Here is a 26,304-nt window from a genome sequence, read left to right on the forward strand (position 1 = left end):
AACCTCCCCAAAAACAAAAACAAATCAACAAACAAAATAAAGTGGGGGGCTTTGCCCCCACACCACCCAATGTGGAGGGCTATGCCTCCCACACCCCCTACTTAAATATACCAACTCCGAGATCGCATCACAGTGGAGGACTGTCATAGCATTACACAGGGTGAATGACAAGACCGCACCACAGTGGAGGACTATAAGAACGGCTGGACAGGGTGAACGTTCTGACTTCAGCCGTTGGCTTCCTGATGACTGACCAACTATAACTTTTTGAAACTCCTATTTTCGACTTTCTGAGGTTTCTCTTAGATGAACATTCACTTAAAAGCTGTCGAGCATGTCGTACTCGACATTTTAAGCGTTCATTCATCTAATAGGGAACACACATATATATATATATATATATATATATATATATATATACACTCACATACACACAATCTCTCTCTCTCTATATATATATATATATATATATATATATATATATATCTGTGTGTGTGTGTGTATGTGTGGATTCACTTTAGAAGCTCGAAATACTGAAATATCAAATTTCAGTATTTCAAGCCCATAAAGTGGAAACCTGAAAAGAACAAAAACTCAGAAGCGGCAAATTCAAAATCTTGCATACCAAAGATTTTGAATTAGCGCTTCTGGTGTTTTGCTGTGGTTATGGATTCAGGTAAGTGTTCGTGTTAAGGGGTTTGGGTAGAGGCTGTGATGTGTGTTGGTGTGTTTTGTTACTGTGATGTGTGTGGGCAAGGAGACTGTAGCTTGTGTGGTGGTGTTTTGTGTGTTTTTGTATGTAGTGCGACCTTGGAGTTAGAATATTTAAGTAGGAGGTGTGTGGGGGGTGCAGGGGTGCTTGCCCCCCTTCTTTTATGTAGGACAGAGCTTGTATTTGTGTGTGGGGAGGAAGGTGTGTGTTTGTGTACACCAGAAGCGCTAATTCAAGTGCAGGGGGGCTTGCCCCCCCTTCTTTTGTGTAGGACAGAGCTTGTATTTGTGTGTGGGGAGGAAGGTGCGTGTTTGTGTACACCAGAAGTGCTAATTCAAAATCTCCGGTATGCAAGATTTTGAATTTCACGCTTCTGAGTTTTCGTTCTTTTCAGGTTTCCACTTTATAGGCTCGAAATACTGTGTGTGTGTGTGTGTGTGTGTGTGTGTGTATGTATATAAATATATATATATATATATATATATATATATATATATATATATATATATGGATTTACTTTACAAGTTTGAAATGTTAAAATGTCAAAATTCACAGTACTGAGACAAAAATCCCAAATGCTTATAATACTGAAAGTTTGAAACACCAACATTCATAACAAAGAAATTTAATGTGCATACGTTAAAGTATCTCTCCCCCTGCAGTATTGTAATCAAAAGAAATGTGTATATCTTCTAAAAGAAAAATGTTAATCTTAAGTTATTAAATACAGTGCAACGTGAAGTAAACTTTAATAAATCGAACTGTAATAAATATTGTCTTTACATTTTCAAAAGCCTTCCTGTAGCTTGCACAAATATTAATTCAGTACAGAGTACATATTTTTCTATTTTAACAGGGTCTCCAGTATGGTTATGAGGAACAGACTTAATACATTTTCCACCATTTCCTAAAGAAACAGTAACACCTCTGCATTTGCAATTTCCTAGAAATTTATACTTACTTAAATATATCCTTCAACTTCCAGTGCTTCTTTCCCTTTTTTCGAATAGTGTTGTTGAGCAGAGATCACTGTTAGTGCCTAGAGCATCATGCATGACGTCCGGCATGTATGAATATGCATGTAGTACAAACATTTAAAGTGATATACATATTTATATAAAAACAATTTCCAATTAATTCATTTGCTACTATTTGATATTATGACAGTCAATGATTCAAGCTTTCAGTATTAAAAGCATTTGGGATTTTCGTCTCGGTAATGTGAATTCTGACATTTTAACATTTTGAGCTTGTAAAGTAGATCCATATATATATATATATATATATATTAGGGGGTCGCCACAGCGGATCATCTGTTTCCATTTCTTCTTGTCCTCTGGATCTTGCTGTGTCACACCAACCACCTCCATGTCCTCTCTCACCACATCCGTAAACCTTATCTTAGGCCTTCCTCTTTTCCTGTTAGCTGGTAGCTTCATCCTTAGCATCTTTTTCCCAATATACTCCGCATCCTTCCTCAGCACATGTCCAAACCGATGTAATCTTGCCTCTTTGGCTTTGTCTCCAAACCTTCCAACCTGGGCTGACTCTCTAATATACTTAATCCTGTCCACCCTCGTCACACCCAGTGCAAATCTTAACATCTTTAACTCTGCCACATCCAGCTCTAACTCCTGCCTTTTTGTCAATGCCACTGTCTCCAACCCATATAACATAGCTGGTCTCACTACCCTCTTACTGGTACTCATCTGTCACAAATCACTCCTGACACTCTTCTCCACCCAATCCATCCTGCCTGTATTCTCTTCTTCACCTCTCTTCCACACTCACCATTACCCTGAACTATTGATCCCAAAATATATATATATATATATATATATATATATATATATATATATATATATATATATATATGGATTCACCTCATAAGACTGAAAACTCAAAACACTAAAAATGAGAAAACTTCATAATATAGAAGACCAAAACACTAAAATTTCAAAATCTTGAAAACTCAAAACACTGAAAACACATATCATACATATACTGAGTTTAAACAACATATATCATAGCACTTTCCTGTGAAGTGCAATCTTGGAGTTGATATATATAAGTAGCAGGGGGTGTAGGGGGCACAGCCCCCCACATGGGGGTGCAGGGGGGTTTGTCCCCCTACTTACACTTGGTGAAAAGTGCTATGATTTATGTTGTTTAAACTCAGTATATGTATGATATGTGTTTTCAGTGTTTTGAGTTTTCAAGATTTTGAAGTTTCAGTGTTTTGGTTTCAGTATTTTGAGCTTTCAGTGTTATAAAGTGAATCCATATATATATATATATATATATATATATATATATATATATATATATATATGAATATGACCCCCACTCCATCTGCAAATTACATATACCAACACCGACATCACCCTACAGTGATGAAAGGGTGTGTTTATACTAAGTTCAAAGAGTGCGGGGGGGCTTACAGCCCTTCAAAAAATAAGTTTTAAAGAGAAGATCAATCTTTGGGATTCATTCCTTTCATGAGTTTTCATTTTTTTTTCAACTTGTCTGTACATGATATTCAGAGTGTTGATATTTCAGTAGGGAGCCATTTTCCTTCCCTTCATTTGAACCACAAGATTTTATTTTCAGTTAGATGATAAAAAGATATTTTTTTGCTGTGATATTAAGCATGAAAAGCAGTTTTTCCTTGGCAGGACCCTTGTACTTTTACCCCTTGGTAATCCCCCAATCCCCACGTTTTTTTTTTTCTTTTCACATTTCAGAATTGTAGTGATTGAACTAGTGTGTTTGGACTGCTTTAATGAGAACAGGACAACAGCCTTGGCAGCCACTATTGCAGTTTTAATATCTGATTTGTGTTAGTAATAGATTCCACTGTGCTTACAGGTATGCATTTATCTGTTGCTTGTCAGCCCTCTTGTCAAGTCTTTAAACTTGTTTGTTGTTGTGTCTTTCAGCTTTTCCCGGTTAGGGGGTCGCCACAGCGGAACTCCGGTCCACTAATGATTGGCAGTAGATATTTACATGCAGAGTTGCTGGCCCTGACACACAACCTTCAACGAAGGTACGCCCATTCACGCATGTCTCCACACAGAAGACGCTCTAGCTGAGAATCGAATGGGACAACGTCTTACTGTGAGGTGACAACGCTACAGCAGCACCACCACCGCAGTCATATTGTTACTTATTATTTTTAAACCATATTGCTTACTCCTTAGAAAATAGGAAATAAACCTACGTAACCTCCAGTCTTGTGTTTTATTTAGCGTAGTTACTCTTGCCACTTTCATCCTTCTCATTCTGGTCCAAGCATCCCTTTCCACACACTCAGGATGTTAGGGGTGTCTGCTTGCAGTATGAGTGTAGGTTAGAGTACCATAATAGTAGTTGAAGAATATATATGTCCTTCTCAGAATGCCAGATGCAGATCTATTAAATAGGATTTGAGTTGTGGCCGGCCTGTCATTCTAGAAACTGAAATGGGAGCTTTACTAAATTTGTGTTACAGGTATTCAGCCCTTTGGTTAGAAGTAATGGAACCATTACTGGTGTTGATGAGGGTATCCAGATATTGGAAAAGATGGATGAAAGTAAACATTGTGCTAGTGTTCCAAAATTTGGGGAAAGTGCCAGAAAATATAAATATCTTATTCCTCATAGCACAGTCTTTCCTTCCAAACAGTCAGCATCTAAAATGAATGCCCTATTATTTTGTAGATTAAGAAGCAACTTATTTGCAACTTTTAGAAGTAATTCCCTTTAGATAACAGGAAGGGTAGTTTAGACATATTTAGACACTATAGTTCCCACTTAGTTTGAAGCATATTTAGAGCTAATTCTCTCTTTCGGTACTGTCTGATTCAGTCCCACTTCAGGATGTGTGTATATATACAGTGGATATAGAAAGTTTACACACCCCTGTTAAAATGCCAGGTTTTTGTGATATAAAAAAATGAGACCACAATAAATCATTTCAAAACTTTTCTCACCTTTAATGTGACCTATAACCTGTACAATTCAATTGAAAAACAAATCTGTAAGGGTTAAAATATAAAAAATGTACAATATGCTGGTTGCATACGTGTGCACACCCTTAAACTAATACTTTGTTGTGTGTGCACACCCTTAAACTAATACTTTGTTGAAGCACCTTTTGATTTAATTACAGCATTCAATCTTCTTGGGTACACACATGCCATCAATTAAAGAGACTCTGATTAACCCCAAATAAAGTTCAGCTGTCCTAGTAGGATTTTCCTGACATTTACTAAGTTGCCTGCTACAGCAAAAGCCATGGTTCGCAGAGGACTTACAAAGCATCAAAGGGATCTCATTGTTGAAAGGTTTCAGTCAGGAGAAGGGTTCAAAAAAATGTCCACAACATTGGATATACTATGGAACACAGTGAAGATAGTCATCAAAAAGTGGAGAAAATGTGGGACAACAGTTATGTTGCAAAGAACTGGATGCCCCTCAAAAACTGATGAAAAGACGAGATGAAAACTGGTCAGGGAGGCTGACAAGAGACCTACAGCAACACCGAAGGAGCTGCAGGAATTTCAGGCAAGTACTGTTTGTGTACTACATGTGACAACAATCTCACATATTCTCCATATGTCTGGACTATGAGGAAGGATTGCAAGATGGAAGACTTTTCTTACAGAGAAAAACATCCAGGCCCAGCTAAAATTTGCAAAACAATACATCATATCCCAAAAGCATGTGGGAAAGGTGTTATGGTCTGATGAGACCTAGGTTTAACTTTTTGGCCACAATTCCAAAAGGTATGTTTGGCACAAAAACAACACTTTGCATCACCAAAAGAAAACCATCCCCATGGTGAAGCATGGTGGTGGCAATATCATGCTTTGGGGTTGTTTTTCTTCAGCTGGAACTGGGGCTTTAGTCAAGGTGGAGGGAATTATGAACAGTTCCAAATACCAGTCAGTTTTGGCCCATAACCTTCAGGCATCTGCTTAGAAAGCTGAAGATGAAGAGAAATTTCAACTTTCAACATGACAATGACCCCAAGCATACATCCAAATCAACAAAATAATGGCTTCAGCAGAAGTAAATTAAACTTTTGGAATGGCTCAACCGAAGTACAGACCTAAATCCAATAGAAAATCTGTGGGGTGACCTGAAGAGGGCTGTGCACAAGAGATGCCCTCGCAATCTGACAGATTTGGAGTGCTTTTGCAAGGAAGAGTGGGCAAATATTGCCAAGTCAAAATGTGCCATGCTGATAGACTCCTACCCAAGAAGGCTGAATGCTGTAATTAAATCAAAAGGTGCTTTAACAAAGTATTAATTTAAGGGTGTGCACACACAACAAAGTATTAGTTTAAGGGTTTTTTTATGCAACCAGCATATTGTATGTTTTTTAATTTTTTTATATTTTTTTCCCCTAATAGATTTTGTTTGTTTTTCAATTGAATTGTACAGGTTATAGGCCACATTAAAGGTGGGAAAAGTTTTGAAATGATTTATTGTGTTCTTATTTTTTTATATATCACAAAAGCCTGGCATTTTAACAGGAGTGTGTAAATTGTTATATCCAGTATGTATATAGATGGATCCCCTACACAACGCTGACATTCCAGAAAGCCGACATATATATATATATATATATATATATATATATATATATATATATGTAGATATATATATAAAGAGAGAGAGATACATGTGTTTGTGTGTCTTCAGGTAAGCAGATGCTTTTCACTTGTCATCAACAAACACTGGGCTGCTTGGCATGTCACTTTCAAAAATGAAATTTGTGCTGTTCATTATTGATTGTCATCAGAACTTGACATTTTGATATCTTATTTTCCAAAAATTAATTAGCACTGTTAAATATATTTTGTATACACATGCCTTTAACTTGTCATCAGAAATACAACTTTTGATAACTTATTTTCCAAAAACTAGATTAGTGTTGCTTGTATCTTTTTTTTGTCATTTGCATTGCCTGATATGTTTGCCTTTAAACTACAGTGTAATATGGATAGTGAAACAGGAGAACCCCTCGATGAGCTCACTCCAGAAGCCAAACAGTTCTGCAGGCAAATAGGAAGCAATGCCACCAAAGTGTCAGAGATAGTCAGCACTCAAGATGAAGCTGTTTACAAAGCTATCCAGACAGGAATTGACAAAGTGAACAAAAAAGCCACATCAAATGCCCAGAAGGTTCAAAAATGGACTATACTTCAGAAAGACTTTTCCGTTGCTGGAGGTGAACTTGGTAAGTGCCAGGACTGCAAAGTACAATAATTTATGTTGCTGCCCAGTAATTAGTTGTCTAATCATTTTTGCTAGCATTCCGTTAGTAGCCATGGAGTAGTATTTTACATTTTTAATCTGAGAAATCAACTCCATAGATAAAACATTTAGAAAGATCTTTTTTATACCCTGTAACCTGGCTATTTGAACACTTGTCTTTTTGTGCACTCAGATTATTTTCTCGTAAGACTATTTGGTGTCATCCTCTGACAGTGCATTTCCTAGATTCAGATCTTGTGGGGTAAGCACCTAGCATATTTTTCATAAAGACAGTGTTTCACTTATAACTCGTGCTTTTTCCCAAGGTTGTCTCAGAATTTACTGTTAACCCGAAAATTCACATGCCAAGTTATTTTCTAATTCATTATATTCTTGGGGACATCTTAACTTCTGAAATTAGATGTAAAAAAGTGTCTTATTTAAATTATACTGTCTCTTGCCAAACTTCTGAAGAACTTTGTTTCCACTGTGAAGAACCCAAAAGGTTTCCCAGTAATCAGACTGGCTGTGGCTTCATGGCTTGCTATGTGGATCACTTGTTGTTGCCCAGATTACTAAAAGGCCACTTTGGGCCTTATCATTGCTTGTTTTGGGGGGAGAAGTCCCAAAACATCTTTGCTAATCTTGACAGGTATCCATACTTTCACCAAGCACTACTGCCTTGACTTCATCCTCAAAACTAGACCAGACTTTACTAGAGAAGTCCTTGACAGGGAATTCTCCTGAATTTTGCCACCACCCATGTCCCTGGCAACTGCTTGGTAGTCTTATATTTTTGAAGACTATTTTGAGCTCACATAAGTGACCACCTTGAGTTAGAATTAGAAGGCTGTAAATCCTCCCTCTGCTTCTGAACTAGTAATTTTGTTTTGCCATGTCATTCAGTGAACTTTGCGACTGCCACAAAATGGCAGATGAACTGCAGAGGAAAAAGCTCACTTCCTTTTTTTGCAGTGCTGATATTGTCATCAAGAAGAGACCTCATTAACAAGATAATGATCTGACATCAAGAAAGCTTGGAAAGCAGGTTGCCCTGTGCTGGTTGTAAGGCTGCATTACGGAAACCACTTTGATTCTAGTAATTAGTTGTGTAGTCTTTTTTTTCCTCCTAGGTTTTTCCAGATATTAACCAGTTGCTCGGTCTTGAAAATTCCACATTCATCACATTTTTCCTGCACCAGGACATAGCTCCAAAATGGAGCAAAATGAGGTACAGCACTCATTTTGGCCCTTGGAACTCTTCTGTACTACAGACAAATGGCAATTTCCCACACTGCCCAATGATATTTAGAACACATTTTTACTGATTTATGATGTTCTGTTAACTACAAAAGTTAAGACTGGGTATATTTCATGTTACTGTGTTTTGCACTTCATTGTGAAGTTTTGTCATGCACCATGCATTTTCCAATTAATCTGAGAGCTGAGTGCTGGCCTGGAACTGGATTTTTTCTTCTTAAAAAGACATTTGTTTTGAGTGATTTTTTTTTTGTCATATTTCCTTTTTCTTAAAGTGAGTGTAGACATTTGTAAGGAAAGTGTAAAAATGAGTCTACTGGTCTGTTTTTTAACCCATAACGTTATGGCGACATCCGCTTCAAAAAATTAATGATGACAGTGCGCTGTCCTCCACACACCGCTCTCATTTTCCAGGTTTAGTCATAGCCATCCAGCTTTGCAACTCTCATGACATCATTGCTGCATCTGGATGTTGAAAGTTCCATAGAATTTCTCAGGTTCCCCTTGCTTTACAAGACTTAGCCCCATTCCATGCATTTGGGTGAACTGAAGTTTTTATTTATTTATTCAGTTATTTATTCACTTTGATTTTTTTTTTTTTTTTGTGAGTTGAAGGAGATGTATATCAGTATGATGTGTTGTAGTCTTTACTTTTGCCTTTATAAGTAGAATGTTGTACAGGTTCCTGTTCCTGCCTGGTACTTTTATTTAGATCTCAGACATTTTTTAAACAAGAAACGTCTTTCCTGAATTTATCACTTATGACAAAGGCAAGCATACATTTATGTAAATGAAAACAAACCATACTGATGTATTTTCAGTTGCAAATGTAATACATCACCTGTAATCTTCTACCCAGTTATTGTCATTGAGACATTACGTAGGTCATTCAATTCCTGCCCTCCTTCAATAAAACCTCATTCCTCCTCCAAAATATTATTTTGCTTGTACTGTTCCCACAATTCTACTTTTTTGTATATAATTTGCTCCTACCCTTTTCTAAAGATCCCATATCCAGTCCTTTTTCTCTGTTACTATATTCACTACTTCTCGTATGGTTAGTTTAGAATTTGAGTTCCATTTTTTAATAATTGCTGTTTTGCCGGACACCAGAATTAAAGTCAGCAGGGCCTTACATTGTCTGGGCAATTCCAATTCTGTATCACAGCTCAAAAAAAAAAAATCACTTTCTTAGTTATATCAATTTTCTCACTTGGTATTTCTGACCACAGAAAGCCCTTAAGGCAAAATAACATACCCAACATACTAGTAATAGGTGACTCTATAGTCAGGCACACTGACGTCCCACTCACTACGCTGAATAAGGAAAAGGTTACTGTTAGCTGCCTGTCAGGTGCCAGGATTTGCCACATAACACAAGCACTCAGGTCACTCCAGAACAAGTACAAATACGACTCTGTCATTGTCCATGTTGGTGTGAATGACGTGAGCCGTACCTCCCTGGACTACATGAAAAGAGACATGGAAGAGCTCTCTGATCACGTAACCCAGGCCAGTATGACCCTGACCCTGAGTAGCATCCTGCCCTCACCAAGAATGATGCCATGGTATAAAGAACAAATGATCAATCTCAACAATTGGCTAAGTTTCTGGTGTCATTCAAAGGTGATCCAGTGTCTGTCTGCCTGGAATGACATGCTCGACAAGCCATGCTGCTTCGCTAGTGACGACTTGCACCTGTCACCCTTAGGAATACTGGCCAAGGCTCTTGCCACCCCCATAGTACCTTTTATAGGTAAGGCTCAAAAGACAAACCCACCATTGTAAATAGCACAAGTAAAAAAAAACTGAGGGTAATGCTGCTCAATGCCAGAAGTCTAAACCTCAAAATGCACGCACTCTAGGCACTCCTCAGTATGGAGAAAATCGATATATGTGCAGTAACAGAAACCTGGTTTAAGGCTGCAGAGAGCACCCCAGCACTACCAGGCTACAACTCATATCATACATTTCAGCCACAGAACCCGGACTGAAATACAAAAGGCGGGTAAGTATCCATACTCATCAAGGATACACACACCTTCAGGTTAGTGGCACAGCACGATGCTTCAGAGATCATCCACGTGCAACTAACAACGGGCAAAACTGCAATTCAAATTGCAGCTTGCTACAGATCACCCACCATGTCCCAGGACCCCCATTCTGCATTTCTGGAAACACTGGGAAACATAAAGGTCCTACCAAACACCCTAATATTGGGTGATTTCAATTACCCAAACATTAACTGGGAGAATTACTCAAGTACTAACTCCCTTGCCCAACATTTCCTAGAATTTATAAACTCAAACACCCTGGATCAACTGGTGAACACTCCCACCAGAGGTGACAACATATTGGACCTGATCATCACCAACATGGATGACCGGTGTTCCAAACCGGAGGACAGCCCCTCACTGGTTAGATCTGACCATAAACAAATCACTTTGGATATCCAAATTCTGCCCCCACCCGCGGACAAGGAAACCACCATGAAAAACTTTTCAAAAGCAAACTTCACGTTACTTAAGACCGAGATGGAAAGTTTCAAAGCCCCTATGCTAAAGGATAACGCTGTCCAAGCTGCAAAATCCTTTACTAATGCATTCTACAGGCATCTACAAGAATGCATGAATGGTGCTGTCCCAAGCAAAGCCAAGACTCACTCCTTCAAGAAAAGGAAACCAGTCTGGTGGACCCCTGCCATAAACAAGCTGTACAATAGAAGGAGGAAACTAGTACAAAAGAGAGTAAAATCCCAAGAAGGGAAGACATCTCTGATCCGTATCAGCAAGAAACTACAATCCCTCATAAAATCATCTAAGGCGAGCTTCGAAAGAAAAATTGCCAAGGACTCCAAAGATAACCACAAGGCATTCTTTAGCTATGTCAAGAATGTAAGTGACAATGCTCAGATCTGCTCGGAGTTTGTGCAGAATGGCACAAAATGCACTGAACCGACCGATATCGCCAATATCCTGGCAGACAGGTTCAGTGTAAACTTCACCCCCCCTCACCCCCAAAAGGGCCCATAACCATACCAGAAGAATGTAGAGCCCCTGAAATCACAGGCACTCAGGTTAAAACAGCCCTCTCCAAAGCCAAAAACACAGCATCAATGGGACTGGATGGTGTCCCAGGCTGTGTCCTACACAAGCTCAAAGACGAACTAATCCCTCACCTAAACACGCTGTCCAAACTCAGCCTCTCCTCAGGCTACGTACCCATAGAGTGGCGCACAGCGATGGTTATTCCGCTCCACAAAGGTGGAGCCACAACAGACCCCGGGAACTATCGCCCTATAAGCCTGACTAGCTTGGTCTGCAAGGCTATGGAGCATATCATCATGGAACTCATTAACATAGACATTGGGAACCTCCAAACACTGAACCCTACCCAGTTCGGCTTTGTTAAGGGCAGATCATGCCTCCTAAACCTGGTGGACTTCTTTGAGACAGTTACCAAGGCTATAGACGAGGGAAAGGTGGTGCACACAGCCTACCTAGACCTCGCAAAGGCCTTCAACACCATTCCCCATTCTGGTATTATAAACAAGCTCACCAGCCTGAACATAAACCCCTACATCACAAGATGAAAAGAACCCACATAGTGAGAGTTGCAGGAGCTAGGTCTGACTGTAAACCGGTTACAAGTGGCATTACCCAGGGCTCAGTCCTAGGACGACACCAGATCGGCATATACTTCTCAGAGGTACAGGCAAGCACAGGAGGACTATGGCTGACCAAGTTCGCAGACGACTGCAAACTAGGGGCTATAATTGACTCTCCAGCTGACACAGACATCCTCCAAAAGGGTCTCACTGAGGCGGATACTGGTGTCAAAATCATGGCCTCAAGCTAAATGCCAAAAAGTGCATAGTCATCCCCTTTGGAAAAAACAAAGTACCCACAAATTACCACATAGGTGGTAGTCCCCTAAATACGGAAAACGCAATAAGGGATCTGGGAACCCAAGTAGATAGTAATCTCTCCTTTGATAATCACATTGCCAAAGTGGTTAGAAAATCCTTCTATGTGGGCACCTAATCACAAAAGGGTTCGCATCCAGATCAAAAGAGGCCATTGTGCCTCTCTACTCATCACTCATTAGACCCATCATAGAGTACAACGCCCCATTTGGGATGTACCTTACAAGACACCTGCAACAGTTTGAAAGACCACAAAATTACCTCACCAAGAGAATCACTGGCCTCAAACAGATGCCCTATGCAGCTCAACTGAAGAAACTCCAGCTGAACTCAGTTGCATACTGCCTACTCAGAGGTGATCTCTGCCTGACATACAAGGCCATGTCCAACCCAGAATTGATGGACATGCTCCATCTAAAGAAAACCTTATCCCCTCGAGCCACACACTCTAGGGATCTAAACCTCACCACAACAATAAATAGGAAGTGCTGGAGGGATAGATTCTGTCCCAGAGACTGCCCATGCTTTGGAACAAGATTCCAATCTACATTAGGCATAGCTCCTTGCTAACACTCAAGAATAACCTTGAAGAGTGGATGGGAAATAGAAAGTTTACTCTGGGGATCACTTCAGTGGTTCTGCTGGACAGAGGCACAGGGAACTAATCTAAGTGGGCAGCGAAAGCCAACACATTCTGGCTAGGCTTATAAATGCCTTTGGGCAAATAGCCTAGTACCTACCTATGAACCTATGACAGAGTAGTCTGCAGGGAATTTCTAAAGTCTGCCAACTCATTACACTCCCAGAAATATGTTCACAGTCAACTCCTTCCCCATCACACCTCCAACATTTGCAATCTGCCTGAGGAAAAATTCTTTAGAGTCTGCTTGGGGTATAAAAATACTTATACAAACACTTCCAAGCAAAAATCCTAAATCTTCTAGACTTTGTTGCATATCTGGGAGTCATACATATATCCTTCTATTGTTTCTTTGTGAATTACTTATCCAGTTTCTCTTCCCAAGCCTTTTTGACCTCCTTCAATTGATTCCTATATTCATCATGCTTATTTATATGCCCTTCTAATTTATCCCCTTTTTATCAGCAGCTTCTGTTCTAAATTCTACTAAAAACTCTATTAGTATCGGTCCTTTACTTAGCATACTCCATTAATTTTCTTTGCCTGTACTCTGATATCAGTCCATGATAGGGAGAACAGTCTCTAGCCTGCAGTCCAAATGAATTCCCATTCTAGTATCTTTCCTTCTCTGATTATTTGCTGTCAATACGTTGGCTACTTTGACAGTTTTCTGCAGTAAATTCCAGCCCCCTCTTATCTATTCTCTGTACCCCTACTTGCAGTCATCCCTATGGACAGTATTTCCTTTCTCCATTCCCATGTTGACTTAGTTCTTGTACTACTTTCTACTACATTATGAATATAATATTATGTATGGTTATTGTTATTCTCCTTAAGGATCTGCATCCAAAATACCAGTCCCTCCTTATTTGTCGGATTTCCTCCTGTTTTATTATCATCCCTTTCCACTTTGAATTATAGCTTTCTGCTTGTGCTGTGCATAGGAGCCTTACTTGCATATCTCTGAAATACCCTTTCAAATCAGGTAATCCCAAACTACCTTGTTCTGTTGGAAGTATCAACTTATCCCACTTGACTCTTGCCCTCTTCCCCTTCCAGATAAAACCCTTCACCTTCTACTCTGGTTGATAAAAATATGCCTGACCTGCGTATACAACTAAAGGAACTAAAACATCATCATTACTCTTAACTTGCTATCCTTATCCATAAAACAGAGCTTCCAATTCATCAGTTTTTGTATTATCTTTTGTTTAGTTTCTTCCAACATATCATTAGCTGCCATAACTTAATCTTTTTTAACCCATACTCCTAAGTCCTTAATTTCATTATGCCTCATAAATATGGGTACTGCTGAACCAATTTGTGTGTACAGTTTCAGTTATTGCCTTTATTTTATCTTTCTTATCCCAAAAAGACTTGAAACTCTCTCAAAATGTTCCACAACACTGCAATTTCCTTTCTGGTTTTATTAGGTACAAAGTAATATCTGCAGCTAAAGCCAGTTTTTTTGATTACCATATCAATTATATCCTTGAATTTCTGAGTCCCTTAATTTCTTTGTCAGTGGTTCTAAATATAACACAGATAAAGGGAAAGAGGACACCCCTACCTGGTTCCTCTGTTCAGACAGAACTTATCAGAGAGGACCACACACACACTTCAGTTTTTGCCTCTGATTTCTCATATTTCCTCCTAATTAACTTTATTATTTTCTCAGGGAATGCAAAAGGCTCCATTGCCGTATTCAAAAAATCCCAGCTTACTCTGTCTAATGCTTTCTCTGCATCAAGACCCACCAACAACAGTGATATTTTCTTACATTCTGCTTCCCTCTGGATCATCATTGTTCTATTAATGTTATCAAGTGTTTGCCTCCCCTCCACAAAACCATACTGGTCCATATTTATCAATTTTTGCATCACCTTTGCCATTCTTTTAGCCATTATAGGCATTTATACTTTATAAGCATTGTTTAGAATCAAAATAGACCCATGTGAAGCTGAATCTGATGAGTCTTTACCATCTGTAGGCATTACAGCCATCACAGATTTCTTTCAGGAGCTGTTCACTTGCATGATTGATTTTCTTTCTTGAAACATGCTGTTTAGTTGTATTCACTACTTCTGCTCAAAGGATTTTCAAGGTTCAGGCATTTGTTTGTGATGACCTGTTCCTTATTTGTCATTTTGCATTCTGACTCAACTTTCTTAACATGTTTGATTTTTTTTCATAAAAGTCATGCTGTTCATTATCCTGTTAATTTTCCTATAGCCATTAGAAGTTTCTTCCACATCTACACTTCAGCAAGCTAACATGTAAGGGGTGGTAATTTAAGTTGCATTTCTCCAAGGTGGAGTTCTTGACTGGATAGTTAGATTGTCTTGCAGTGCTTTTCCTCACCTTTTTTTTTATTCAACTGGTCTTAAAAAATGATTAGAACTCTTTCCTTCAGTACTTCCTGATAATTGAGACTACTTTGAAAATAAAAAAAAAACATATTTCCTTGGTGTACCTAGTCAAACATTGATCTTTTAAGTGCCTGTTGCATTCTACTTGGAAAGATGATTCAATTTTTTCCTTATAGGTTCTTGCAAGGATGTCTGCTGCTGCTTAGTTCTTAGTCTACTCTTCTCACTGGAAGTCAGTTTGGACTGAAAGAAGTATGTAGTAGGCAGCCTTTTAATCAACTCTTAATAGACTTCCTTTTGCAGTTATTTAAGATTATCTGCTTGTAGTTGCTTATTCTTGTTATCCCTTTTTGACAACCTAATGATCTGTGGGCATTCATTTATTATAGAACCACCTGTGATGTGACATCAGATGCTGAGCAAAATGAGAACCCATACTCTATACCCACCAGCTCTTTTCAGCAGTTTGTGCAGTTCATTTACTGATCATGATGTTGACAGTAGGTAAGTTCCTATATTCAATGCCTAGAAAATACCTACTGTTTAAGCATCCATGTGGCCACATCTCTTGTCTGAGAAAAAAATATGATGTGAAGCACTGCTACAAGTGCCAGCATATCATATTGGTCATTCAAAGAGCTAGGAGTTAAAATCTCCAGGCCTAACTCACATCTGGTAAGATGGCAGTGGTTTAAAATTCACATTGCAGGATTCAGCAGGAGGTTCCCTCCTTCCACCTCAGACTGGTACCAGGAAAAGTGAAGGGTATGGAGTGCAGACATTGGTCATACTGTCTTGGACGTAAGTCTTTCCTCAGGACAAGCTTGCCTGGCAGTTTTTCCCTCTTATGAAAGGATTGAGGTTATGCTCATTTTCTGCCTTGGTAGAAGATGTGGGAGCCCATGAAAGATGTACTTTTGGCAGCCATCATGGGGTGTACATTCTAGGGTGTAAGCACAGCTGACTTCTTGGTCAAACAGCCAGCACTTACCTTTAACCAGCCTATATCTGTTGAGTGGTCTTTCAGGCGTCAGTCGGTGCTTAGTGGTTGAACTTAGGACAGAAGTTTGTTCTTCCAGCCTTCCTCCCCCATCAGCCCAACAGGGCTCAGTGGTCCAGTGTGAAGAGAATCCTCCCAGGCTACCTACATCGGGGTCTCCATGTCAGGCTCTGAACATCTGATAACTGTTTGATGTGTGGTAGCACCTTTCCTCTTGGGTATGAGAGCACAACCTTGGGGACCATGGATTGATGTCAGTGTATCAGGCACCATGAAGGCCTCTCCTGTCCCCAGCATTGCCCTCTGCACAGAGACCTTGTTTCATGTTCCCCATGAGGATGCAGACTTCTTCATTTGTTATTCACCTGAGTGAAAGACTATCTATCCCAGAGATTGGTCTCTCACCTTCTGTGCCATAGGAAGGGACTTAGAAGATCCATAATCCCTTAACTCTGAAACAGATATAAAAATAAATCCTTTCTGCCCTACAGCTCTCCCCTGGAAGACTCCCTGTTTAGGAGAAAACCTCAGACTTATGAAATCTTCTATGGAGTGGCCAGAAGCTCCTTACTATCCCACCTATTCTGTCTACCTCACTCTTAATGCAGCTCCCAAATAGCAGTAATACCACTGTCTTAATAACATTGGAAATTAAGTAAAATAGGACTCTGAACATGGTATCCCTACTCAGTCTGTAGGGAGTGTAGAATCTCAAGAAAGGTACTTCACATGCTGTCGTACCCACATAACATTAAGAATTTGGGATACCCATTTATTTCTTGTTATTGTAATAAAATTGCCAGCTTATCTTTTTTTTGTGATTGTGTACAGGCCTGACTGCTACACATTGTTTTTCTCTTACCTGGTCTGAACACGTGCACATTGTACGTATAGGCCCACTCCATTTTGCCCTCTCTACACTCGGGCTCAGTCCACTCCACTACTCTATCCCCAGTCCCCTCTGCCTCCGCACCTAATCCAAAATGATGTTAGTAAAAATGTGGCTCAGCAGACCACATTTCCATTACTGTGGTTTGCTGAGCCATTTTTTTTTTTACTAATTTAATTCCTTTTTGCTTCGTCCAAATTTATGCACACCCAAACTCCACCTTCCTCTAATCACCAGTCATTACACACTATACTAGACCACACCCCTAGCCGCATCATACAATACACCACTTTACATCACACCCACAGTTGTAGTCCTCACTTTCTCACTATTCACCTTTACCCTTCCACTATTCAAGCTCATCCCTTTAGTTCATCACCTTACTACTCTTTGGTTTCATTAACCTAACATTAAAACCAGAATGTATATTGAAAGTTAAAAAAATCTTATTAACAAGCATCCCAGCCACACCTTCTTAGTCTTGCCAACATATAAAATAGGGTCCTTTTCAAACTGTTTCATCTCACTTCTCTCTTCATCATAGCCCATCTAACAACATATGACGAAATCTTCTATGGATTGGCCAGAGGCTCCTTATTATTCCACCCTCTCAACAAACTATCCAAAAGCAAGTCTCAGGCCCCTTTAATAACAATGCTTCAACTTCTCGGCCAGTAGCCCATAATCTCTTCAGTGTAACCCACACTCTCTACTTTAACAGAAATAATTAAAACAAAACTGGCCAAACTATTGACTGAATATAAAAATCAAAAAAAAAAAAAAAAAAAAGAGTATTCCCATGCTTTATTAGCTTGTCTTTTTTGAAACTTTCTGGAGATATACATCCAGACCCAGGCTCAGAAAACGCAACTGTTCCAACCACCACTGCTTTAAATAGCAATACAATAATAATACCATCATTAAATCATAATAGCACAGGACTAAATGTTACAATATTAATCTTAGAAGCTTATGTAGTAAAACAACAGAACTACATGCTTTCATATCTCATTTCATATAGAAGCTACAAAAGCCTGGCTAAAACCTGACATCAAAGATACAGAAATGTTCACACCAGGATATATCATCCTAAGATCGAACCATAAATCTAAAAAAAGACAAAAGTATTGCCATCATGCACCCAAATAGCCTTCAACTTTCACTGTCTATCAGCACACATGTCCTGCATTCAACAACACAGAGGTGAAACTCTCTTCACTCAAACTCAACCCTTATACAAAAATAATCTTCATAGCCATTTACATCTCCCCAAACAGTAGTGTCTCCATAACTAAAGACATACTGTCTTGGGTATCCACTGAAGTATGGCACAAAACCCTCATCTTCTGGGACTTAAATATTGATTGGAATGAAGTTATATCCGATACTCTTACTAACATTATGAATTTATATGGGTTCTCGCAACTTACATACACTTCAGCTACGTATAACAAATCCTCCACCAAGGACTCATTTCTTCACTGGATACTAACAAATCAATCCAGTAGTATCGCTAAAACCAGTATTTTACCTGACCAACTAAGTGACCACCTGCCTACTTTTGCTAACGGGCTCCCTTGCCACACACTGACATTACACCATTACAAACCAGTGTGCATTTTATCCAATTTTATTGAAAGTAACTTCCTCTCCACATTAAAACAATATAATCGGAACTTTCTAAAATCGTTTCCCCTAGATAAGGCCATTCTACAATTCAACAATGTCTTGAAACCATATTAAATTAATACAGTCCTCTAAGAAGAAAGAGTAAAACAAAACGAACTGTAACACCATGACTAACTCAGTCAGGCAACTAATAAAGGCCAGAAGATAATGTATGGAAAAGGCACATAATCAAAACTCAAGAAAACCTCCAAAAGTTTAAACAACTGAGAAAAAGGGCCAATATACCATAAAACATGACAGAAGACACCATTATTATAATCTACGACAGTCTCATCAAAACAGTCCCAGAGTATTGTGTACATCTATTCAAAAGCTAGTTAACCCAGGCCATAGCTCACAACCTACTCCCTCATCAGATCAGTCCCCAGCTACCATAGCAACCAGCTTTAATAACTTTCTAAAATGAGTATTTTCATTAAGAACAAGCTTTCCCCTAATTCACAGTTCCCCCACCAGCCCAGCTCAAACATAACCCATTTCTCACTCCAACCTATCCTCACTTCTAACATAAAAAATATCTGTCAAAGCCAAAAACAAAAAAAAAAAAAACTAGCCTAGCTGCAATACGACCGTTGTCCTGAATACCTAAAAATAGCAGTGTAAGCCATAGCCTACCCAATATCATCCTAATAAACAGATCTCTTCTAGAATGTCACATTCCCTCAATCTGGAAAAAAGTATAAACATTTCATAAAAGCAGGCCTTCCACAGATTACTCCAATTACAGACCCATCGGAATTATGTCTCCTTTATCAAAAATTCTAGAAGAAAGTATTCATTCTGAACTACTCCACTGTCTAACCACCAAAGATTTCTTGTTTACCATCTAGCATATTTTTTGACCAAATAACAGTACCACCCCTCCTGTTCTTAAATTCACCGATACTGTCAATAAAAAAGAGAAGTACAGGCAACCTGGTCTCTTCCATATTCCTAGATGTACCAAAGGCATTCGATAGTCTCACATCAGGAACTACTGTGAAAGTTTTCCAGTCTTGGCCTCTCTTCCTCCTCCCTCTCCTGGTTCAGCAGCTACTACTTGACTGACAGGCACCAAGCAGTTAAATGGCAGCAAGAATACTTCCCATACCTACCTGTCACAGTCGGTGTACCACAGGGATCCATTTTAGCTCCTCTCCTATTTAACTTATTTATGGATGACCTTCACACTGCTGCCAAACATGCTACACTAATACATTATACAGATGATTCTACACTCATCTGTGTTGCATACAACTAACCCAATAATCCTTCTCATCTATAGAATCATGGTTAAACAATTCACAACTTGTACTAAATTCTCCAAATAACAAAACTTTTGCTTTCACCCTAAAACAGTAACTCATAATAAACCTCATTTATTTTCACTTCATCAAATAATATGATAATCAGACACCACATATTATACTCTTAGGAGTCACAATAGACAAAAACATGATGTTTGACATCCACTTCCAAACTGTTATGAAAAACACTGAATGCTCAGCTCATTGTTTTATTTTATTTATTTATTTGACATTTGTTTACCTGGATAGTCTGACCTGGCACAAAGAAGCCTATTTACAGCAGATGCTCAGGGAGAACCCGCCTGTACAGTTGCACAACCCTTCTGTATAGTTGATTAAAATCATTTCTAAATATTCTACAACTGACTTCTTTATGATGACTTTGGTCCACTGTAGTTCCCAGGGACCACAGCATTTTCTACATTGCTGCGTAATAAAGAATCTAAAGGCTTACAGTTAACAAAAGCCCTTGCCTGTCCAGTTTCTAGTTTTCATTGATTGCTCACAGTGTAAGAAAGCTTCTGACCCTTTATAATTGTAGAATCATGAAGGAGCTGGTTAACGCCATTAGTGAAATGTCTACAGTGGGCTTCCATGTGGATAGCTATGTTTCTGACTTGGTGGCTAGGACAACAGGCTCAGATGCATAACTGTGCAGGATGCCATGGCATAGGCTCTCCCCTTTAAGGATGAGCTTAAGTGTCTTCTCCTTCAGATGAGGTTCTCTTTTTCGGTAGGCCTCCCAAGAATTGATTTATAATCCTCCAAAGAAGAAAGCAGGCCAGTACCATTGTCTTTATATCGGTTCATATGAAGTCCGTGAGACTATCAAGAAGCTCATCCTTATCGCAGTGTTTATTTTATTTATTTATTTATCCTTTGTTGACAGGGTTAGTACCACTATGCTAGTGACCTGTTTTCAGGGAAGACCCTAGGTGGTATTTATACTATACTATTTATACTACTAGGGGAAAATTGGCCAGGACATTGAGGAACTTCACTTACTCTTCAGAGCTGCTAGATGGTGCTGGAGAGCTCCTGCTGCAGCAGCAGCATGGTGGTGGGAGAGAAAAGCTATGAAGAGTTTGCAGATGGAAAATGAGGATTTGGAGAGAAAAATGCTTGATATAGAATATCACAGTGTAAATAAAAATTCATGTGTGGTGGATGACACATTAGCAGCATTTATCTGTCCCAATGGAGAAGGAAGTGAGCCTGTTACAGTGGTGCAGAACTGGTGTGAGAAAGGCTTGTAGATGATCTGTTAAAAAAAACAAGCAGGATGATCCAAGGTGACTGTTCTGCTGTTTTATGGAGTAAGATGGCACATAACTTTTTTTTTCTGAAGTGCTGAGGATGGTAATGTAGAGAAGGATCCAGGTGATGTGGCAGCAGAGAATGAAGTAGTGTCATTGTAAGGCCTTACTAAATTTAATTCTGGTGGCTGCCAAAAAAAGCAATTACTAGAAAATGGAAATCAAAGTGTAAACTGACTGTATTTTAAGTACTGAATATTGTAACAGAGATATAAGAATTGGAAGTGGAATCTTTAGAAAAGGGTAGGAGCAAATTCTGTAGAATAAATGTAAATTGTGGGAACAATACATGCAGAATAATGTTTTGGAAGTGTAGTGAGGTTTAAGGGAAGGCAGGAATTGCACAATGTATGTAATGTTGGATTGATAGTTATGCAAAGAAAATATGGTGTATAATGTTTGTAACATAGAGCATGTTACTGTGGATTGCTTTCTTTTATAGGTTCATAGGTTGGTACTAGGCTATCTGCCCGAAGGCCTAGCCAGAATGTGTTGGCTTTCGCCGCCACCTTAGATTAGTTCCCTGTACCTCTGTCCAGCAGACCCATTGAAGTTATCCCTGGGGTAAACTTTCTGTTTGAAATCCACTCATCAAGATTTCTCTTGAAGAGTGTTAGCGAGGAGCTCTGCCTAATGTAGATTGGGATCTTGTTCCAAAGCATGGGAAGTCTCTGGGACAGGAATCTATCCCTCCAGCATGTCTATTTATTGTTGTGGTGAGGTTTAGATCCCTAGAGCATGTTGCTCGAGGGGATAGGGTTTTCTTTAGGTGGAGCATGTCCATCAATTCTGGGTTGGACATGGCCTTGCATGTCTGACAGAGATCACCTCTGAGTAGGCGGTATGCAACCTATGAATGTATGTATGCCTATGTCTTAAGTGATAATTCAGTAAAAGCACTAAAAAAACGTAGGCAGCAGTGTGCCTTCTGTGGAAGGTATGGTGCCGGGCTGGCAACTCGACACCGTAAAACTCCACTGCCAATCATGAGCGGACAGGTGATCTGCTGTGGCGACCCCTAACTGGGAAAAGCCGAAAGAAGAAGAACAGAAAGTAAAAGAGGAATAAAGCAACAAACTGAGGAGGAGTCTGGTTTTGTGGCAGCAGATAATGCCGTAATGAAACAATATGCAGGAGTGACAGCAGGCAAACAAAAAGGAAAGCAGCAACAAACTATAAGTAAAACTGTCTTTAAAAAGATGAGAAGACCGACCATGAGAATAAGAACAAAAAAACTACACTGTAATAGAAAGATATGTATAGGACAGTTTGGTAACTATGTTCTGGGTTTTAACACTCAAGGCAATTGTGCCTTTATATGTACAGGGACAGAGACATTTTGCGATTTAGTATTTGAAACCAATGGACTAATGATGAAATTTCTGGAACTGTATAACAAAAAGGACAATTATCCATGGAACAATTATTTGTTTTCTGATAGTAACTTTAATACTAAAAAAAATGCTACTTTGCAGTTTAGAACTGATAGTAGAAGGACAGAGTGTTAAAAAGTGCATGCAGGGTTTCTGTGAAATTGTTGGTAACAGTGTGAAACTTAGAGATATGAGAAACTTATGAAATGGAGAATGGGAGCTGGAAGCTGTTTTCAAATGTGAAAAAAAAACATGATGAAACACTTGCCAAGTGTTATTTTTGTGGCTGGTCATAGAGGGACATTAAGATATACTGGCCAGCCTAAGTCATGTTTCTTTTGTGGAGACTTTTCTAATTTAATTCATTTTTGTAACAAAATACAATGTAACCAGTGTGGGGAGAGAGGATGTACAGCAAGAAGGTATGTGGCTGAATGCAGATAGTGTAAAAAATGGACCTTTTGGATGGATTATCAAGAACAAATAGAAAATAAAGACAAGAGGCTAAGGAAGAGTGTGAACTACTGAAACTTTAAAAGAAAAAATATGGAGGAGAGAGGGGGTTTATGCAGTAAGAGAGTTCAGGATGAGGGATTGCCACTAATATTTTTTTGAAGTTCTAGCCAGTGAAAAATCTTATTCTGAGGATCAAGAATTATTTGTACACAAACCCAGGAAAAACATTCTGTAGGAGAAAGAGTAAGCATAAGAAAATGAAAATTAGAAACATTCATCTAAACTTGAGAAGAAATAGCATCATTTTGTCAGTAAAGGTGAACAGTATTATTTTATTAACACTGAGAAAGACAGAGATATTGGAATGGTGTGCTAAATGTAATGTGGATGCTATTCTTTTAGAAGATGTAGGACTACAAACAGAAAACGTGGGGAGGAAATATAACTTGGAACTTGGGAAGTGAAATTTGTTCTGGAGCGATTGTGTTGTGTAAAAAATAGTAAAAATAAGGGTGGGAATGTTAACTGTTGTAGATGTGAGGTGCAGAGAACTTGTTTATAGAATTTATAGCATTATATGTATATATAACTAGCAAGGAAAGAGAAGGTATGTTTCATAAAATATTAGACTGCAGTGGTTAACATGAAAATTATAATAGGGTCATAGATTCATAGGTTGATACTAGGCTATCAGCCGTAGGGCCTATATAAGCCTAACCATAACAATTCCCTGGCTATTTCTTCCCACACTATTTACTTCCCTGGACCCCTGTCTAGCAGGGTGACTGACATGATCCCCGGGGTGAATTTCCTTTCTCCCATCCAGTCGTCAAGGTTCCTTTTGAAGAGGGCCAAAGAGGCACTCTGCTTGACATGTATGGGCAATCTATTCCAGAGTCTGGGGAGTCTCTGGGTCAGGAACCTATCCCTCCAGCATGTTTTGTTTATTGTGATGACAAGATTTAGATCCCTGGAGCGTGTGGCTCTGAGGGATTGGGATTTCTTTAAGTGTAGCATGTTCAACAGCTCTGGGTTTGACATGGCCTTGTATGTTAAGCAGAGATCGCCTCTGAGTAGACGATATGCGACAAGAGTATAGCCGGAGTTTTTTAAGGTGGTCAGCGTAGGGGCATCTGCTTTAGGCCTGTGATTCTTTTAGTGAGGTATTTCTGCGGCCTTTCCAGTTGTTGCAGATGTCTTGAGAGGTACATACCAAACAGGGTGTTGTATTCTATAATGGGTCTAATGAGGGATAAGTAAAGTGGGACAATGACCTCCTTTTTTATGGATGAAAAGCCCTTGGTGATGAGGTGTACCACATAGAAGGATTTCCTGACTGTTGTGACGATGTGGTTATCGTAGGTGAGACCACTGTCCACCTGTGTCCCTAAGTCTCTTATCACACTTTTGGTGTTTAGTGTACTGCCATCTGTATGGTAATTCACGGGTGCATGTTTTTTTCCCAAAGGGGATAACTATACACTTCTTGGCATTGAGCTTGAGCCCATGGCTCTGGCACCAAGCATCTGTTTCTGTAAGGCCCTTTTGTGGAGTATCCACATCATTTGGGGATTCAGTAATGGCTCCCAATTTGCAGTCATCTGCGAACTTTATTAGCCAGCGTCCCTTAGTGTTGGCCTGTACTTATAGAAGTAGATGCCAAACAAGGGGACTTTAATTGCAATTTAAGAGGAAGGCTTAAAAAAATAGGGAAAAATGTAAAAAAAAAAAAAATACAGCATGTGATGAAGTACAAATTAACTATGTGGCACAAAAGTCAATGGACTTATAAAAAAGGGGGACACTTGGATCTGGAATTGATTATTTTGTGTTTTTGTAAGGCTTGAGGGTAGCAGACCAGTTGTGATGGGTTTTTCAGACCATTTACCAATACATATGGAGGTGATGGAAGAAAAGAAGTACATTAAAATAGTATCGGGAATTAAAAGAATAAATGAGTCATTATATGATGAAATTGTAGAGTGGAAAGTATTGCAGTTATGGAAGGATCATATAAATAACCATGAGGGGCTTCTATAGAAAACGGGTCTGAATGGTGTATTGAATTTAAAAAGAAATATAAAAATTATCTGATGTCAGTTTTCATCTATTCTTGACTGATGGGTTATGGTTCTGATCCTCTGAACCGATCTGGCCATTTTATAGCTCGTGTCAGCCAAAAAAAACTCTCGAGCAGTAAGTTTACCCAAAATTCCCCTCTCCAGATTACCTCAGATCTCGTTTTCTGCTCTTCCGAATAAGACATGTCAGCCAACTGTCTTGTAGCTCAGTACTTTCTAATTGTTTCATAACTATTTTATAACTATTTACTTCATATTTTTTTCTTCTTGAGTGTCTGGTCTGCCATTGGGTGTGTAATTTCTTCTTATCGCTAGTAGTTTTCTTTCCCCCACCATCACTGGTAGTCCTTTTTCTGTTTTACCATGTGGTAACCTTTCTACCATCATTGGTGGACTTCTTTATTTCTTTACTGCGCGTGTCTATCTGTGTGAGCTTGATAGATATAGCAGAGAAACCAAAATCTTCTACTATAGGTTTTAAATAATGTACTGAGTGTGGCAGAAAAATGCCAAACTCAGACAATCATGAAAAATGTGTTTACTGTTTGGGTGTTCCTCACTTGAGTGTGGCTTTTTCTGTTTGTCAGGTCTTTAGTAATAGAACCCTGGCAGAGAGAAAGGCCCCTTTCGAGGAAGGCTTGTCCAAGGCCAGCCAGTCTCAGCCGGCCTCTGGCTGTAAGTCCTTTCACTCGGTGCCGTCATCCCCTTTGGCACCAACCATTAAAAATCACAAGCATGCTTCTGAAGGTTCCTCCATGGAACCGAAATCCAAGGTTCCAAAACTTTCAGAACGGTCAAAGTCTCCTGCACCAAAAAGTTCTTTGGTGCCTTCTAAACTGAATATATCTGTGGCTCAGAGTCCTAGTTGTATGGCTCCAACCACCTCTATGGGTCTGATTTTGGTGCCAACCATTTCCCCCATGGTGTAACGGATTTTGCCAAAGCTAATAATAGTCCTAGAACCAAGGTCTAACTATTCGCCCTCTTTAGACTGTTTCCATGGACAGTTACCTAGTCCATTCTTGGAGACCTGAGTCTCCTTCAGCCTTTTCAATGCACTCCACC

At 39.2% G+C, this 26,304-nt stretch overlaps 1 protein-coding gene across 6 annotated transcripts in view; it reads left to right on the plus strand.

The window, feature by feature from the left end:
- LOC122807733 (long-chain-fatty-acid--CoA ligase ACSBG2-like) overlaps positions 1–26,304 on the plus strand; it is a 1,512,114-nt gene that overhangs the window by 1,426,759 nt on the left and 59,051 nt on the right. For all 6 annotated transcript variants that reach the window (XM_044078719.1, XM_044078754.1, XM_044078736.1 and 3 more), the window contains one exon: positions 6,692–6,938. In XM_044078719.1, the coding sequence (XP_043934654.1) occupies positions 6,692–6,938 (247 nt within the window). The remainder of the gene's footprint in view (positions 1–6,691; positions 6,939–26,304) is intronic.

This window comes from Protopterus annectens, chromosome 1.part1, assembly GCF_019279795.1.
Source record: "Protopterus annectens isolate FY-2018-M chromosome 1.part1, PAN1.0, whole genome shotgun sequence".
Classification (NCBI taxonomy): Eukaryota; Metazoa; Chordata; order Ceratodontiformes; family Protopteridae; genus Protopterus; species Protopterus annectens.